Source organism: Malurus melanocephalus, unplaced genomic scaffold (genome assembly GCF_030028575.1).
Source record: "Malurus melanocephalus ecotype Western Australia unplaced genomic scaffold, MMel_1.1 scaffold_325, whole genome shotgun sequence".
Classification (NCBI taxonomy): domain Eukaryota; kingdom Metazoa; phylum Chordata; class Aves; order Passeriformes; family Maluridae; genus Malurus; species Malurus melanocephalus.
In genome coordinates this window covers 459,585-475,365 of record NW_026623557.1, presented here as the reverse complement: position 1 = coordinate 475,365, position 15,781 = coordinate 459,585, and the positions used below count along the sequence as shown (strand labels likewise).

At 44.4% G+C, this 15,781-nt stretch overlaps 1 protein-coding gene across 2 annotated transcripts in view; it reads right to left on the bottom strand.

Annotated features, from left to right (window-relative positions):
* MLXIP (MLX interacting protein) overlaps nucleotides 1-12,952 on the bottom strand; it is a 43,320-nt gene extending 30,368 nt beyond the window's left edge. For both annotated transcript variants that reach the window (XM_057377768.1, XM_057377769.1), the window contains exon 1: nucleotides 12,552-12,952. In XM_057377768.1, the coding sequence (XP_057233751.1) occupies nucleotides 12,552-12,922 (371 nt within the window). In that variant the 5' untranslated portion in view covers nucleotides 12,923-12,952. The remainder of the gene's footprint in view (nucleotides 1-12,551) is intronic.
* Between the last annotated feature and the right edge of the window lie 2,829 nt (nucleotides 12,953-15,781).

Below are 15,781 nucleotides of genomic sequence, written 5' to 3'. Positions count from 1 at the left end.
TCACAAACACACTGGCTCTGTACTTTCACAAGACCATGGAATAGCCAGCACCTTCAGGAAGTCTGAGATGGGAGGAAGCAGCATAAAAGGGGCTGCTACCACCRAGAGCAGCCACAGCCACACACTCTGGTCTTATCTGCAGCTTCCAGAGACCAAATGCTGCCTGGAATCTTTTCCCAGCTGATACTAAAACACTGYGTAGCTCACTGTAGCACTTGGCACCTGCTTTAGCAAGAGCTGTAATGRCACCCACCCAGGGTGCCACAGGTCCAGCCTGCCCAGTGCTCAGTCCCAGYAGCTGAACAGGTGCTTGGGGAAGGGTCAGAACAGCATGAGCTTGTCCCTATGATATTCCTGCCAGCTCTCAACAACCAGCACCTCTCAACTCTAAACAAAAATGGTATTAGCAAGCATATTAACTCACTCCCTAAGAGTGAATTGGAAGAACTACATATTTTCTCTTTTTGCTGTTTACAGACACAACCTGCCCAGTTGAGTAGGTATATTAATTTGGCAGGTCTCTGCTTTGAAAAGGGAGGTATATGACATTTTTAGTAAAGAACAGCCATTATGGTGACTACTGCAAAGACTTGGATGCCCCAACTTCTGGGCAGGTTGCTTTGGTTTCCCAAAGCAATTATTTCACAACCTCTGTTTTCTGTTTTAGGTGTCAAACATGGTTGGTAATAATTACCTGAAGAGAGTGCAGTTTCCTCCTTGAGGATATTTGTATTCCTGATGAAGTCAGTTCTCCCATCCCAACACTGGGTTCATTTAAAGTAAGCTGACAACATGCAAAGAGCTTCTCTGGCTCTGTAACAGATCTAAATATTTCACAACCATATCCAAATCCTTTGACTTAGAGAGGAAGAACTAAAAGTGTCATATCCTCTAACCCAGAAGTCATGTTTCCAGGTGGCAAGCCTGTTCCACCCTCTACAAACCCTGCACTCAATTTTCTTCCTCAAAAGCTGTTTTAAAGAGTGAAAGCAAGTAGCTAGTTCCTTTCACTGCTATGTGCTTTCCCACATCTGGCACACCACCAGCACATTTTCCATCCAAGTTCTCTCAGCCTCCATCCTTTCAGGGACAGATGTTTACCAAGCAAACAGAAAGCTGGACTCAGCTGTGCAGATACCAATATGCAGGAGTTATACTGGGAAACATTCATACCTTCTTTGGACACAGTACAGRACGAGCTAACACGAGAAGCGTGACATGTAACATCCAGACCTTTGTGTGCTGCTAACAGACAAGCACATTTCAGAGCTCGTTCCTGAATCCACAGCACAGCTTAGCAGGACCACGACTCGGCTGTGTTGCCTCTCACTCAAATACTGAGAGTTCTGATGCACAGTTGTCACTGTAAATGTTATTAACAGAGCTTGACTTGCCATGGCTAAGCTCACTCAGACTACTATCTTCTATATAAACACACAGAAGTTAATCAGGATGAGCAGAGACTGACCATCCAAGAACAAAACAAATGATATCATGCTTTGCTCTGGGAAACGTGGCAGCAGATAACACCCATATCCAATGACTGGCAGATCAGGAATGCAACAAGATCTTCCACTGCCCTCTTCCTGTTTGGCACTTCTTCTCTAACAGCTGCCAGACCCACAAGCCCAGGTATTTCCTTTTTACCTTTTTTTTAAGTTTTCCTTTTTATGTGCATGCCTTTCCTTTTTTACCTTGATGATCACTTCTGCCTGGACACTGCAAAGTAGTGGCTTTCAACAACTAACACAGGCTAAATCAAATGTCACACCACAGCACCAAAAGCAAAAATCTGCTTGATAGAAAGATAACCAAGAGCAGTCATGGACTTMAAAGAAGAATCACAAAGACCTGAGAAGCTCTTCCACAATTCCTGCTCCATTTGGTCTCTGTCCCTTTGTGAATGGTGTGGACAGTGAGAATAAACAGAATAGTACAGATTTAAGAGCAGCCCAAAATCAGGATGCAAGATGCAGCAAGAAGAATTGARCAAAACAACCTGTGATGGCTCACAGCACATTCATATCAACATACAGCAACTAAATGCTGTGGGCCTGAGTTATTTTTAGGTCTATTGTGAAATCCCAGCGTCACTTCATTCCAGCTGCTCCAAAGATACACCAGCACTACCACACAGGCCTGGGCTCTCTCTCATCACCCTGKCTGGCTGGAGTGAGTCTAACCCTTGCCCTACATTAGAATTTCGGTGCCAAGGCAACCAAGCCCCTGGCACAGATGGGACAATGTGGACAAGAAGAGTGTTTTGGAAWACAAGCTCAAATGAGCTGGGGAAGGGTCTGGCTGTTGGATACAGAAGTCACTGAGTCGCTGCAGCCTGGCCAGGGGTGTCCCAGCCATGCTGGCCAAGGTCACTTCAGCTGTCGTGTCCTTGAACTGCTGCAGGCAGAGCASCCGTTACTATGGGACCTTAAGGGAAGAGAGAGTAAACAAAGCGACAGAGGGAAAGGACGCCAGGATTTCGAGTAAACACCCCATGCTAGAGAGTTCTGAAAACAATGAACTTGACAGATTCCAGAAGCAAAGCCTCCTTCGTGCCTYTGCAATGTTTGCTTGAATCTTGTTATGCAGACATGTCTCTCATAAAAAACAACCCTGCTGATCTCTGAGGACTAACAGGCTCCACTGTTGGAGTGATCAGCAAAAAGAAAAGGCCTCATCCCACTWACATGTGGTCTGGCAGATCTGTTCTAGGCAGCAGTACAAGATGCAACACAAACTCCTCAGGACAAAACAGTTGCACACCTTTCTTCCTTCGCTCCCTGATCYTGCACTCAGGGATTCTAATGGCACTAAAGGCTCTGGTGTTCACACAAGCTCTCAACACAGCCACCTCTGAGTACCCACATCAGCAGGACTCTCTAAGAATACCAGGGCAGATGCAGCACAGGACAARGCCAGGAGGAGCACACACCCCATACGGAGGGTTCAGGTCACACTTGGAAGCTGCCACCTTCCCCCCAGATTTCCAAGACTCAACTACAAACAATGCAGCTGCTATCTCACTTCCAAAACCAGTACAGCAATCCTCTTTCTCAAGAAGGGCAAACCTATTACACAAGAGCAAGGCTGTCTGGATCTTCTCCTTACCCCCTCAGTCACCCTTAAGGCCCCACTCTTCAATTCTTGTTCTTATTCACAAGCCAGCCCTAGTCTAAGTAAAACCCCCACCCAACACCAGCAGAGACAAGACCACCCTTCATCTCCTGAGATGGAAGATGCCCTTTCAAGCTCACAGAGATACAAAACTATAATAAGCATTAGACTGCTGTACTCRGATAAGGATGACTTTTCATGGACTAAGGGTGATCTCTCAACCATTCTTCCTTGCTCCTTCAGCTGAAAGCAGCCTCGGCTCTCCTATTTCTGCTTTGAATTGTTCCCCCCAAAATTCCATCCTTTGTTTCCCAAATCACGGGGAGAATGCATGGGGAAATACTGCTAATCTGCAAGCAAACAGAAGCACAAAAATCAAGTAAGTACTCTACCCATAAAGATATGCTCTGCTTGCTCTGGTGTGTTATAAATGAGCAATACCTATGGAAATCCAGAAATCTGCCACTATAATTTAAAAAAAAAAAAAGTATTCATCTCTGTATTTAGGACGACATTACCACATATAAAAAATAAAGTRAGAAAAGGCATTAAATATAGCAAAAAGGACTGTATCCACTACTTCCTTTCACTACACCATCAGCTAAACCAGAAGTAGAGAGATGAAACGGTCTCTAACTGTGCATTACTGTTGTAGATAATGTGCTGCAAACACAAAACCAAGGATAAAAAGCTCTCTAACAAGTCATTAAAATTTAACAAGTCATTAAAATTTTCTGTGCTTTTCAAGAAAAGTAATCAATTCATTAAGCAGTGTGCTTAGCTACTTAAACAGCTGAATCCTTTCCTCACATCATGGTACGTCACCAACCGTGTCATGGCAAAAGGTTATCTRCAGGTCAGCAGTGGTCGGGCCAAAACACACTGACATATCACTAATTGAAGTGAATCAGATTCTTTCACTAATACCCTGCTACATGATAATCCAAGCAGTGCCCTGCAAGCCCTTTCCATCTGGCATGTCACCTTTTTTTTTACAGTCTCAAAGGCAACAAAGTGGCCCTGAGAACCACTCCCAACACTGTGGGTTTTGTACCTACATATACCTTGGAAGTGGCCATGGTCTGGATAACAAACCAAGGGAAGGAATCTTCTTCCTGGGCCTAGATGGCTTCCTATGGTCCTTTCCAATTCCATTTTCTATTATCCATCTGATGTCAAGGCTGGACAGCAAACTGAAAATAGTAATCTTTCACAAAGGTAACTGCTGCTGAGCTTGTTCTTATGCAGCACTCAAGAGTTTCCTTACCTTAAGGCACAAAGTGAAATCTGCTTAGCAGAGGGAATGGCAATACCCTGCAGCCATTCACACCACACAGAATGGCCAAGGAGGATCTCCTTAACATTTGCTCCTCAGAGGCATTAWGCCTGGAGGAAACCTGTAAGAGATTGTCACATGTATGGGAAAGACAGACAGACAAACACTGTCCCCACAGAGCTCAAGCAAACTTCCGCTCAACCCAGCAGCAGATTTAAGACAAGGAGGCGGAGTCCAGCAATTGCAGCACATCAAGCTAAGACAGGAAAACAGACGAGGAGCCCTCGACGTTTCTGTTTGCAAACAGACATGGTCCTCCTGCTGCCTGAAGGGGCACATTCAGCTCCTGAACAAATCTCCCTTGAAGGAARGGGTCTTGCCTCCAATGGCTGTTAACCATCTGACAGCTCAGAGAAGCTCCATTTAGACTTCCAAGCCAAACAGAACAACAAAAGGGTTTTGCAGATTCTCCAAAAGGYCACTATGGGCCGCACACTCAGGAATCCACAGTGATGCTCCAGATATTAAAGGTGTTTTGGGGACTCTATGGTGAGAGCAATGATACCTGTTAGAACCACAGCCAGGGCAGCGAGCAGGTGCTTATCAGGCAGTTCAGTGAATGCCAAGGGCACTCAGCAGAGTACTGCCTTCCAGAAGCATTAGGATTGCCCTTCAGATATCAGACTGGTTTTATTACCCTGTATTTTGTATCTGTAGGACTCCTCACCAGTGTAGTAGCTTTCCTAAGGGAGGTGTTAGTAAGCTGTCCATCTTCTTCCCTTTGTCCTCTTTCCTTTATTAAGTTTGTAGCTGAAGTGTCATCCTTGATAGGGCTTCCTTTTAGACTCCCATTTCAGCTCACTTCTAAACTTCATGCCTTGTTTTCCCCTTTTCAAAAAGGCCAGAACACACATCTGGGGCTCTGAAATGCTGAGATTGTTTTGGTCCTTTTCAGAAGGGGGAAAGATAAATCAGTTACTGCTTCTTCCTCCCTAAGATCAACAGCCAAGAAATCAAGGTTTAGTGAAGAGCTTTGTGCTTGTGTCACAAAGTAAATAAGCTGAGGCAAACACACACTGAACATTTCTGATGGCAATGGCTGCTTTACTTACCCAGGGATGGCTACATTAATTATATCGCAATGACACCAAGTCAGTGTGCTTTATGTTCAAAAACAAACAGCCAAAAATTACCTTGCAACTCCCATTTGAGCAAACAAAAAATTAYTTGGAAAGACCATGTTCAGAATTTCTATTCTGGTACTAAAACTATTAAAAGCAATTTCTGAAGAACTTTGCTTTTCCTAACCCCATTTTTCAAGCTTTCCTGCTTCAGAAACTGTGACAACAGTGAATTCTAGTCTGCACTAAAAACAATCAGATTCAGGTTTTTCCATCACTGTCTGAAACACAAAGAACCAACTCTATTTTCTTTGGAGGCAACTGAAACAAGTACTTTTCCTAATCATCTTCGTAATTGTTTCATGGACGTGTTAAAGTTTCCTTCCCAGAGCGAAAGAAAAATTGTATGAAAGCTGTAAAATACTTCTATAGCCATCAAAGAGTTTAGAAAGCTTGTCCTTTTCCTCAGAAGTAGCTTAGAAGTTTTGTCTTTAAAGAACTGYTTGTGCCAATGATATTAAGATATCAAAGGACAGATGAGGGAACTGTAAATGCAATTAATTTCTGCATACAAAGAAAGGAAGTTGCAAACATATAGACTCTAGTCTGTTATTAAAAATAAAATACCAGATTAAACCCAAACTGGCCAAATTTCTAAACTGATAAGGCTTTTGTTGTTGTTTYTCTAGTTTTAAAAGAGAACCTTTTCTCTTTAACAGAAAAAGGCAGCAGGGCAGCATGAGAAGAGCCAAACAAGGAATCCCAGCTTTCCTGCCCCCATCCAACAGCTCCATCATCCATGACTTCCATATCTGTATCCATGCAGCTCATTCTCTCCTTTATCAGGCACACCCTCATCGAGTGCTTCCTATCTAACTGTCCCATCACAGATCAAAGCACAGGGAATAAACACGGGACTACTGACTCCAGCCACACCTTCAACCATCTACCCTTATTTTCCATGTAATCTCTCATTTCATTCCTATTTCTCCTGCCCTGAATGGCATTACACCAACATTGTCTTTTTTTCCCCCAACTGGTCATGATYTTTACCTCTGTCCTTTTTATCAGATCTCATCTAACTACAACTCCAACCTCATTTCTTCTCCAGAGTCCCCACCATCATTAGAGACTTCCCTTTCTTTGCCGTCATTCCATCCACCCTGGCTGCTGGCTGTTTCCTCACTCATGGGAATTCAGTGAGTTTGTAACAGAGGCTCAAACCACCAAGTCAGCTGAGACATCCTTTGTTTGACTTGAACTTTGAAATCTTTTTTTTTTTTCTTCCCTGTTTCCAACCCTGTGGTTCTGCCTACACCATGAAGCTCATCATGTGGCTTTATCTGGGCCCTTCCCATTCACTCACTGGATTCCTCAAAGATCCTCTTAATTTTATGCCACATCTCAGTGAGTTTCCAGCCTCATTCCTTGCCCTTTCAACTCTTCCTGCTTTGCAACAGACCTCTGAGTACTGTTATTAGGGGAAAAATTACACCCATCCATAACAACTTAAAGAGTTCACTCTCTACTTCAAGCCTGTCCAAATGCCTCTGATATCCCAGAAATGCCCAGCCTTCAGCTCAAAATGGCTACAAAGCTCCCTTTATTCCTCCCTACCCCTTCCCAGCTTCTAGCATCACTAGATACCCCTTTGTTTGATTAAGACTAATCATAGCTTAAGGACACACAGTCAGATAAGCAGCTGCTCAAGTGACTGAATATCAACTCTGCTTTCCAAAAGAATGGAAATTTTTTTTCCCCACATGGGAAAGTAACAAACAAGAATGGTTCAGTGACCTACTAAAGGGGTGTGYGGAAAAACAAGAGTAAAGCCAAGACCTGAATTTTGGGTTTCTTGGCTTTGATTCCTCTTACCACTCAGCAGAAAGAAATAAAAAACGGGTAAGGGGGAGAGAGCTGGAAATCAACATATTAATTTCTGTTGCCATTCAAAGCACATCATAATCATGCAGCACAAAATCTTCACTAAAAATAATGCCAAATCTCAAAGTTCAGCCAAATTTTTTCAGACCACGCAAAAGTTCTTGAGAACTGACAGTCTGAGGACAAATTAGGTCCCTCTTCCCTATTTCAGCAATCCATCAAAAATTATGATTATGAAATCCATGCTGTATTTAAGCCAGAAAATAACATCTGTTTACTGAGTGAAAACACAAGATGAAAACTACAACAAACCATGTAGATTAAATGGCAAATCAGAAGATAACAATGTGCTTTTTTAATGAAAAATGTGACTCCTCTACCCCACACTTCTATAGTAACACCGTGCACAACCAGGTCCGCACCAAAATAGTCAGGAGCAAAATAAAACTGACCCTCTATCTAAAACTTTGTCTACAGAATTCGTCTGCTCTTTCCTTAGTCATTTGTAGCCCTGAAGACACCAAAACCTTGAACTGAGGCCTTTCTGCACTACCACTACCCAATGTTTACTYTGGCAAAGAAATGCATCTCTGGAACAAAAACAGCTCAGCAATCCTCCTGCAAACTGTCCTGAGGTTCAAGGCTGTCAAGGTGGAATTTCAAAGTGCATCTTACACAGAGCTTAAAAGCTTGTGACTATATCAAGCATTTGACATAAGCAGGGTAAGAGGCTCAGTACCAAKGTCCTGATTCATACTGAACCCTAAATACAGCATCGTTGCTTTGAAGGGACCCTTACTATGGTTAATAAATACYTCTAACAGCAACTCTGCTCAAGTTTGGCTTAACTGACAGGGTGAATATAGGTGTTTTTATGAGAGCAGCTTTTACAARCAGCATGTGGAATATGTAACTAAATTCTGGAAGTTTTTAATCTCGAAGTGCTATCAGCACTGCTGAGAACTTCCCCAAACACAGGCTGCACTAACAAAGAATGTGTGGCAAAGGTGCTCTGGAAACAAGCTGACCCCTAACGTCAGTCTACTGAGGAAGGGAATATTTTTGGCTCACATCTACATGAAGTGAAGGGGTCATATTGCTAAAGAGGAGAGATGAAATCTAGAAATGACCTGGCAAGCTGTTCACAAGGCAGCCTTTGTCCCAGTTCCCAGACCCCACTCTCCTGCTCCGTGCAAGCTTTAGCAAGCAGGATCCAGAGGGTTTTAGACAAGTATCTCATGCCAACCTTAACACTCTTACCTCAAGCACAACACCTGGCATGGTCCTTAAGCTCTCATTAGCAGGTGAGAGAACTCTGAGGCTACTTAAGAATAAATGAACCCACCAAGTCATCTTCATCTACCCTACCATGCCCTACACTGACATGGACAAGACTGACATAAACACCATTGAGTATGAGAGATATTGTTAGTAATTCCTACAATAAAACTTGTGCTCTACCCAATGTACATGACCACACACATCTGAGCAGCCCATTCTCTCCACTGCAGGACTGTCTGTCCAGTATGGCACAAGAAGGGAACCATCATAGAGAAAATTAATTATTCACATGGTCTCAGAGCCTCATCAAGCTCTTAYTTCTTTACAGGGCGTGTATACAACACACTGAAATCTGCACCGTCACTTACCCATTTTACACCCAGAGAAAATAAAGAATCATCTTAAACCTAATTATTCCAGGATTAACACACTGCATTTCCTACTCCATGCAGTAATTACATTAGTCATTTCAGCAGGATTTACCTCTCTACCCTAGCACAAGGTCACTGATTCCCAATATGGATTTTTTAAGAGCTCCATATGGAATTATGAAAAGTTCCTATTTCAGGTTTTGAACCTTAAACTGTGCATCATTGTTCTCAAAGCAGAGCTTTCCACAGGGAAGTCCAATGTCACATATTCCAGACTGTCAGGGCAATAAATGGTTTACAGTGGCCTTTTGCAAAGAACAATTTTTCACTTCACAGAAGCCTTCAGCCTGCATTCTACATAGAGCTGAACATGATTCTTATGCTGGAGACAAGAAGTCTCCAAAACAAAGAGAAAAAATTCTTCTGTCCCAATCTCAGGAAAAAAAACCTTCATGACATGCTGTTGTTGGAACATTTCTGAATACAGTTCAGCTTTGGGAAGTTATTTCTGGGTAATGTAATTATTTGGATAATGGCAAAGTTATTAGAGGGCTTTTCTAAATCAAATATCAAGAYGACATAACATTTTACTTAATTCTGCATATTGTAGGTTCTGTAACCAGCAGCAGTTTCTCATTAGAATGAGCAGCGTCAAAGGTCTCTCTCATTTTGAGAAGCACATTTTTTAAGATCTTTTTGCCTTTAAAGTGGCTTGCCTGCAACAAGTCAATTCTAGCTACCTACACGTCAAGGTCTGCAAGGTTRCATTGGTTTAAAGAGCTGAGATGAAGGGGCTAAAAGGGGAAAACCAATGTTCTTTTACCTCTGTCAGGTTGTACAGTTCCTACAATCAATCTCATCAGAAAAACAAGTGACATTTAGATAACGTACAGCCCGCGTGACACCTGTTGTAAACCCCARTATTTATAAGTCACTTATTAATTTTTAAAATTGTTTTTAACTGCTCACGGTAYAGGGGAGTATACTATAGGTATATTTTCCCCTCTGGAATGGCTTATCTGAAATGAGACTTTTCAAGCTGTGCAACTGGATACATGACTGCAACAGCTGTGATGAAAATTAGAATCACGTTGGTTTGTACAGCTCAMAGGCATGAGGGAATCACTTCCCTGGTGTTCAGAAATAACTTTTTTTATCATAAAAAGTTTGACCGTTAACAGCACAAAGCCAAACTCTAAAAAAATTTACAGCACAATTAAAAGAGCTCAGGGTACAGCATGCATTCGTGATTCTGCATAAATTTGGTCACTTCCAAACAAACCACCCGAGGTAATGACCCAGGTAATGACTGAGGTAATCTAGAAAAAATATGCTTTCTAGTCCATCGGCAAARCTAATGGATACCACACGTTTTACTGCTTCTCTTTAAAACTTTAGACACTGAAATACCAGCAATAAGTGTCACGTGTAAATAAATATTACACAGAGAGCTCCGTTACAGCAGCTTCCTTGGGTTTGTGTTTAACAGGCCTGCATTGCCCAGCTCTGCAGTCAACTCACGGCCCCACAAAGCAAAAACCACACTTCTTCACCTCTCTCTGTTACAGTTTTTGGTGTTGGTTTCCACACCTCCAATTCTTTCTAGAGTGAATTTCTATCCAGCAAAGGCAGCATGGAAAACATTAACAAAGAATCCACATGCTTTGTCAGTGCTGGATCCGACAAAAATGTGAAAGGTACAGCTGAGGCTGTACCAGCCTAGAAAACATCCCCTAGACTGTACATCCTAGAAAACAGCCTAGAAAACATCCCCTAAACCAACCAAGAACAAACCAACCTGAGGAGGATGTGGACAGAGAGACCTACAACATACAGGCTCAATAATTTATTATATAAAGACCACTTCTCATTTCACAGCCATGTTCATCACCCAAATCAGACTTGCCAGGATTACTTTAATCTTTTTYGGATCCAGATTTACCGTTGGTTTGTTTGGCAGATTTAAAAATTATATCCCCAAGATGCTGAGTAAGCAGGCTGAATCTGGGCAGGATGCTTCAGGGCTGCAACTCAGCAAACCCTAAGGTACCCAAGGACAGAAGCATTAAGAATGTGCTTTTCTTTGGCAGCCTCTAAGAAGATATTTTCTGCACCTTGCCTCACACAACCACCAGCAAGCAGAATAAAACTATTTCTTCTAAAATATATTTGGTGCTTAATTTATTCACCTACATCAGAGTTCAGTATAGTCTATTAGTGTAACAAAATTATTCCTTCACACTAGATGTGATCCTCAGTTTCAAAATCCCAAAGACACACTAGTGGAAGCACAAAATAAAACCAAGGTGGCAGAGCTCAATGCACATGAGCAGTCCAGTTCTGTCCTTCATAATACCTGTGGTTCCTTTGCATGTTCCTCCCAGCTTTACAATAAAGGCAGATTGATTAATTTTTAGTTAGGCTTTCATTTTTATTTCTTTTATAAGTGCAAAGTACTTACATCCACTGTTGCACACATGCTATCGAGGTTCAGTCTCCTGACAATACCCAATAACACGTTTGGCCAATATTATCAACATTTTAAGATTACTTACATTACATCTTCTTGCTGCTGTACAGAACAGATAGTACTACTGTTTCCTCTTCCACTGAGTAATACTTAAATAGAGGAATTTGGGGTAGGCAAAGTTAATTTTCTTTTAGCAAGCTAACGTRGTTCCTATAGATGAAAATAAACATTTCCGTTGATATGCCAAGAGGCATTTTCCATCAACCCTTTTAATCAACTTCCAAAATACGCTCAGCAGAGAACATCAGATTGGATCCGGTTTCTGCTATATCACACGGAACAAAAGACTCGAGCAGACACAYATCTTTCCAAAACACTTCTATTCCWCAGCTCTGCCTCCATTTTGGATGACAGACAAAGGGGATAAATGTGAATATAACGCCTTATTTGAGAGATAAAAACCACAACTGAAGTCTGAGCAAAAGGTGCAGATAAACCCAGGAAGTACTGCTACCAGCTGCAGCCGCCACAGGAACAAAGGAAACAGCGACTGAGTCCGCTTGCTTGACTTTGTTATAAAAATAAAATTTGGGAAGGGGAAAAAGGAAAATTGGCCGGGTTTCACGGCGAGCGGAGTCACTTTGCCCTTTAAGGGTTTGTGTTCAGCACTAGAGGCTTCCACTCGCTCGCAGCCTGGCCGCGGGATGCTGAGGGCTTCCAGCGGCACCGGGAGCCAGCCGGGCGAGCGGGACCCCATCCCTCAGCCCTCAGCGCGGGAGGGGCAGCGACAGCCCCCCGCTCACCCCACACCACGGGCCTCAGGCCTGCGGAAAAGCGCCCGCCACCATCCCCAACCAAGTTCGCTGAGAAACAAAAGCGGCACCGAACCGCCGCGTGTGGGTCGGTCCGGCCAGGGCGTCCCCTCACACGGCCCCGGGCCCCGGCGCGGTCCCCCCGCCCAGCCCGGCCGGGGCTTTCCCCGCAGCCGGGACTCGCTCCCGGGGCCGCTCATGCTCATACCCCCCCGGCGGTACCTGTAGGCCAGGGACATGCACTCGAAGAGCTTCGTGAGGGACGCGTCGATGCTGAGGCGGCCGCCGGTGCCTCCGCCGCCGCGGGCCGCCCCGAACTGGTARGTCTGGCAGGTCTGCTCGTTGACCGTGTCGAAGTCGTAGCCCTTCTTGGGCGGGTGCTCGCTGTGAGGCGACGAGACCATGAAGTGCCCCGAGTGGATGATCTGCGGGCCCGGGGGTTGTCCCCGCCGCGGCCCGCACCGCCGCCCCCCGCCCGGCGAGGCTCCGCCATCGTCCGTGTCCGACGAGTCCTCGTCGGGCTCCGTGCGGGGGGACAGCGGCCCCGCCGCCCCGAGCAGCCGCGCCGGCCGCATGAACACGTCGGCGGCCATGGCCCCGCTGCTGCTGCTGCCGCCGCGGCCGAGCCCGCGCCCGCTCTGCGCCGCCACCGCCCCGCTCCGCCCCGGGCCGGCCCCCGCCGCGCTTAAAGGCGACGGAACGGCCCCGCCACCGCCCTGCCCCCGCCGGCAACGCGGGACCGACCGCGCCCGGGGGAGGCCCCGGCATGAGGGGGGGAAAGGGGGACACCCTGAGCTTCCACCGGGATCCCGAAGAAAAAAAAAAAGAAAAAAAAAAAAAAAAAAAAAAAAAAAAGGGTAAAAGGGGGAAGGCATTGCTGCTGCCCTGTGACGGGAATATCCCCACTCCTTTAAATGATCCAGAAGGGACCTCCATCCAGCAGGTCAACTTTTTTTTAAACCAAACTAAAACTCAGAAAGTTTCACCTCAACACGATGAAGAACTCCTTTCGCTGAGGGTGGCAGAGAAYTGGGAGAACTGGAAGTGCCCAGGGAGGCCGTGACTGTCCCTCTCTGGGGATGTTCCAAACTCACCTGGATGTGCTCCTGTGTCACCTGCTCCGGGTGACCCTGCCTGGGCAAGGGGGTTTGTTCTGAGAGATCTCCAGAGGGCCCTTCCAGCCCTAATGGTTACAGAAAACGTTCCTAAACTTCAGGGATTGTGAGGAACACAAGATGTAGAGGATAGCCCACAACTGGCTGAAGACTGTTGAGAGAGCCATCACWATAGAAATGCTAATTTAAACTGCCTTTAGTACACTAATTTGGTTATTATTTCCCAGAAGCAGACTGCAAGAAGCCAGGAGACCAGAGAAGCTGGAGACCTGAAGTCACAGAGAGGTCAGGACACAGAGCTTCTGCTGCCAGGTTGGTGGCTCACACCTAACCCAGTACCTTCTGAGTGGCACATGAAGAGGAACCACAATTGTTTCAGGGGAAGTAAAGATCAGATTTCATCCTTCTGAAAAGCATAAAGGAAGCAATGGGTCCTGTAGGTCAACATAAAAGCACGGCAGTAGGGCAAGTGAGGGAAGAGAGCATCATCCTACAGCACAAAACTCCATAAACATATGTACATGTACACAAAGTCAAGGGAAAAGATCTCAAACTTGTCCTGTAGCACAAACCTCCACGACCAAGTGAGCAGTCAGATCCTAGGATGCGTATTTCAAAGCATTTATACTAAATTGCCTATATTATTTCAGTTCTAGGACCTCAAACTTAAAAAAAAAATGACAAAAAAACAGGCTCTTCTCCATAGGCACCCTCAGGAGAGAAAAAGTCTCCAAATATTAAATAGCCACGTGCTACATTTTCTGGTGTGTTAAACCAGAAATAAGTTCAAGGGAGACTTAAGAAATTGAGAGCAAGTCTTGGGCGAGGAAAGAAGAGGCATGCCTGCAATATCACAATTACGCCCATRCAATGATCTGACATTCCCCATTAGCATGGAATCAAGGCTGATCCCTGTGTTTAGAGGAGGAGTAGTAGGTCAAACACTTCCCCACAYTGAAAGCAAAATAAGGAATGATCACATCATGTGACAGCTCTCTCAGATCTTTAAAAACCARAACTAGCATTCAGCTCTTAGTCAGCATCACAAATGACTCAAATTGCAAAGAAAGGGCCAGTCATATTTAGCTTCAAAGCTGGTTATTGCTACCTTGCATTAACATTTGCTTAAAAAAAAATAAAAAAGTGCTGCCTCCCTGCAAGGCATTCTGAGACTATATTAAGTACAAAAAAATTACATTTCAAGACAACATTCACAGTTGAACGATACCTATTAAAAGTCTTCCATGTAGTTTGTTAAGAACTAAACCTGAGGTAAAAAATCACATCAGTAGCAGCACCATATAAAGTACTTCCATCACAACAGCCTGCACGTTGACCTCACTAAACTCTAAGACACACAGGTTTCCTCCTGTAGGAAAAGAGGCGTAATTTGTTAAAATAAATTCATTAGGTAGCASTGCAATTTTCCAGGAAGAGTTAGCAGTACACCAACCATTTAAAAAAGGGGCAGCTGCCTTGAACTACAGCTACTAACTTAAAAGGTCAGGATTTTCTGCTCTGACAGATGTAAGGAAAGGGGCATCCCTTAAAATAAATCCACTTATTTTGGTTTGCCTTTTTAAGATCAACATTTAGGTGATCAGTAAGAGTTGAAGACTGCCAGTGAGCCTCTCCTCCTGCACAGCAAAGAATTCCAGGAGGCACAGGGAAACACTGAAAGGCCACAGCATCTTTGGAGTAYATATTTTCTTACTGTTTTTCATCAATCCACAGTGCAAGGTGAAACACAGACCACCAGCTTCTGATGATGTTCCTTCAAGGAACAGCATCAATTCCTTGAAATAGGCTTTAAGCACAGGAGGAATTCAACTGTAATACACACTGAACAGACATCCAAGCTGTTTAATGCCCACAGTGTATTCCACACCACTTAGTGGCAAGATTATCCTCCCCAATCTACAGCCAGCAAGATAAGAATTTGCATATTGATGAGGGAAAGAGCTGAGTCTTTACTCACAGCCTGGGCCAGGGCTGAGTGTGGGACTCTAACCCAGCCATGCCCGACTCTGCCAGGGCTCTGTGCCCATCCTGCTCCCAGGAAATCCCAGGGACAACCTCCAGCTGTGCCCTGCTCCAGGCTGCTCTCCCTGGCACAAGCCCTACCTGTTCAGAGGCCTTTCCTTCTGGGATCCATCTTGAGTTACAGCCTTGCTTCTACCTGTCCTTTCCTCTCTCTCCAGTTCCACCCCGTATGTAACTCTTTATAAGCGTCTCTTGGTTTAATTCACTAATCTGGAGAAGTAAAAAAATCAACTAAAACAGTTTCCTTCCCAGGTTAGTGAATTTAAGGGGTTGGTGAGGATATTATCAGCAAAA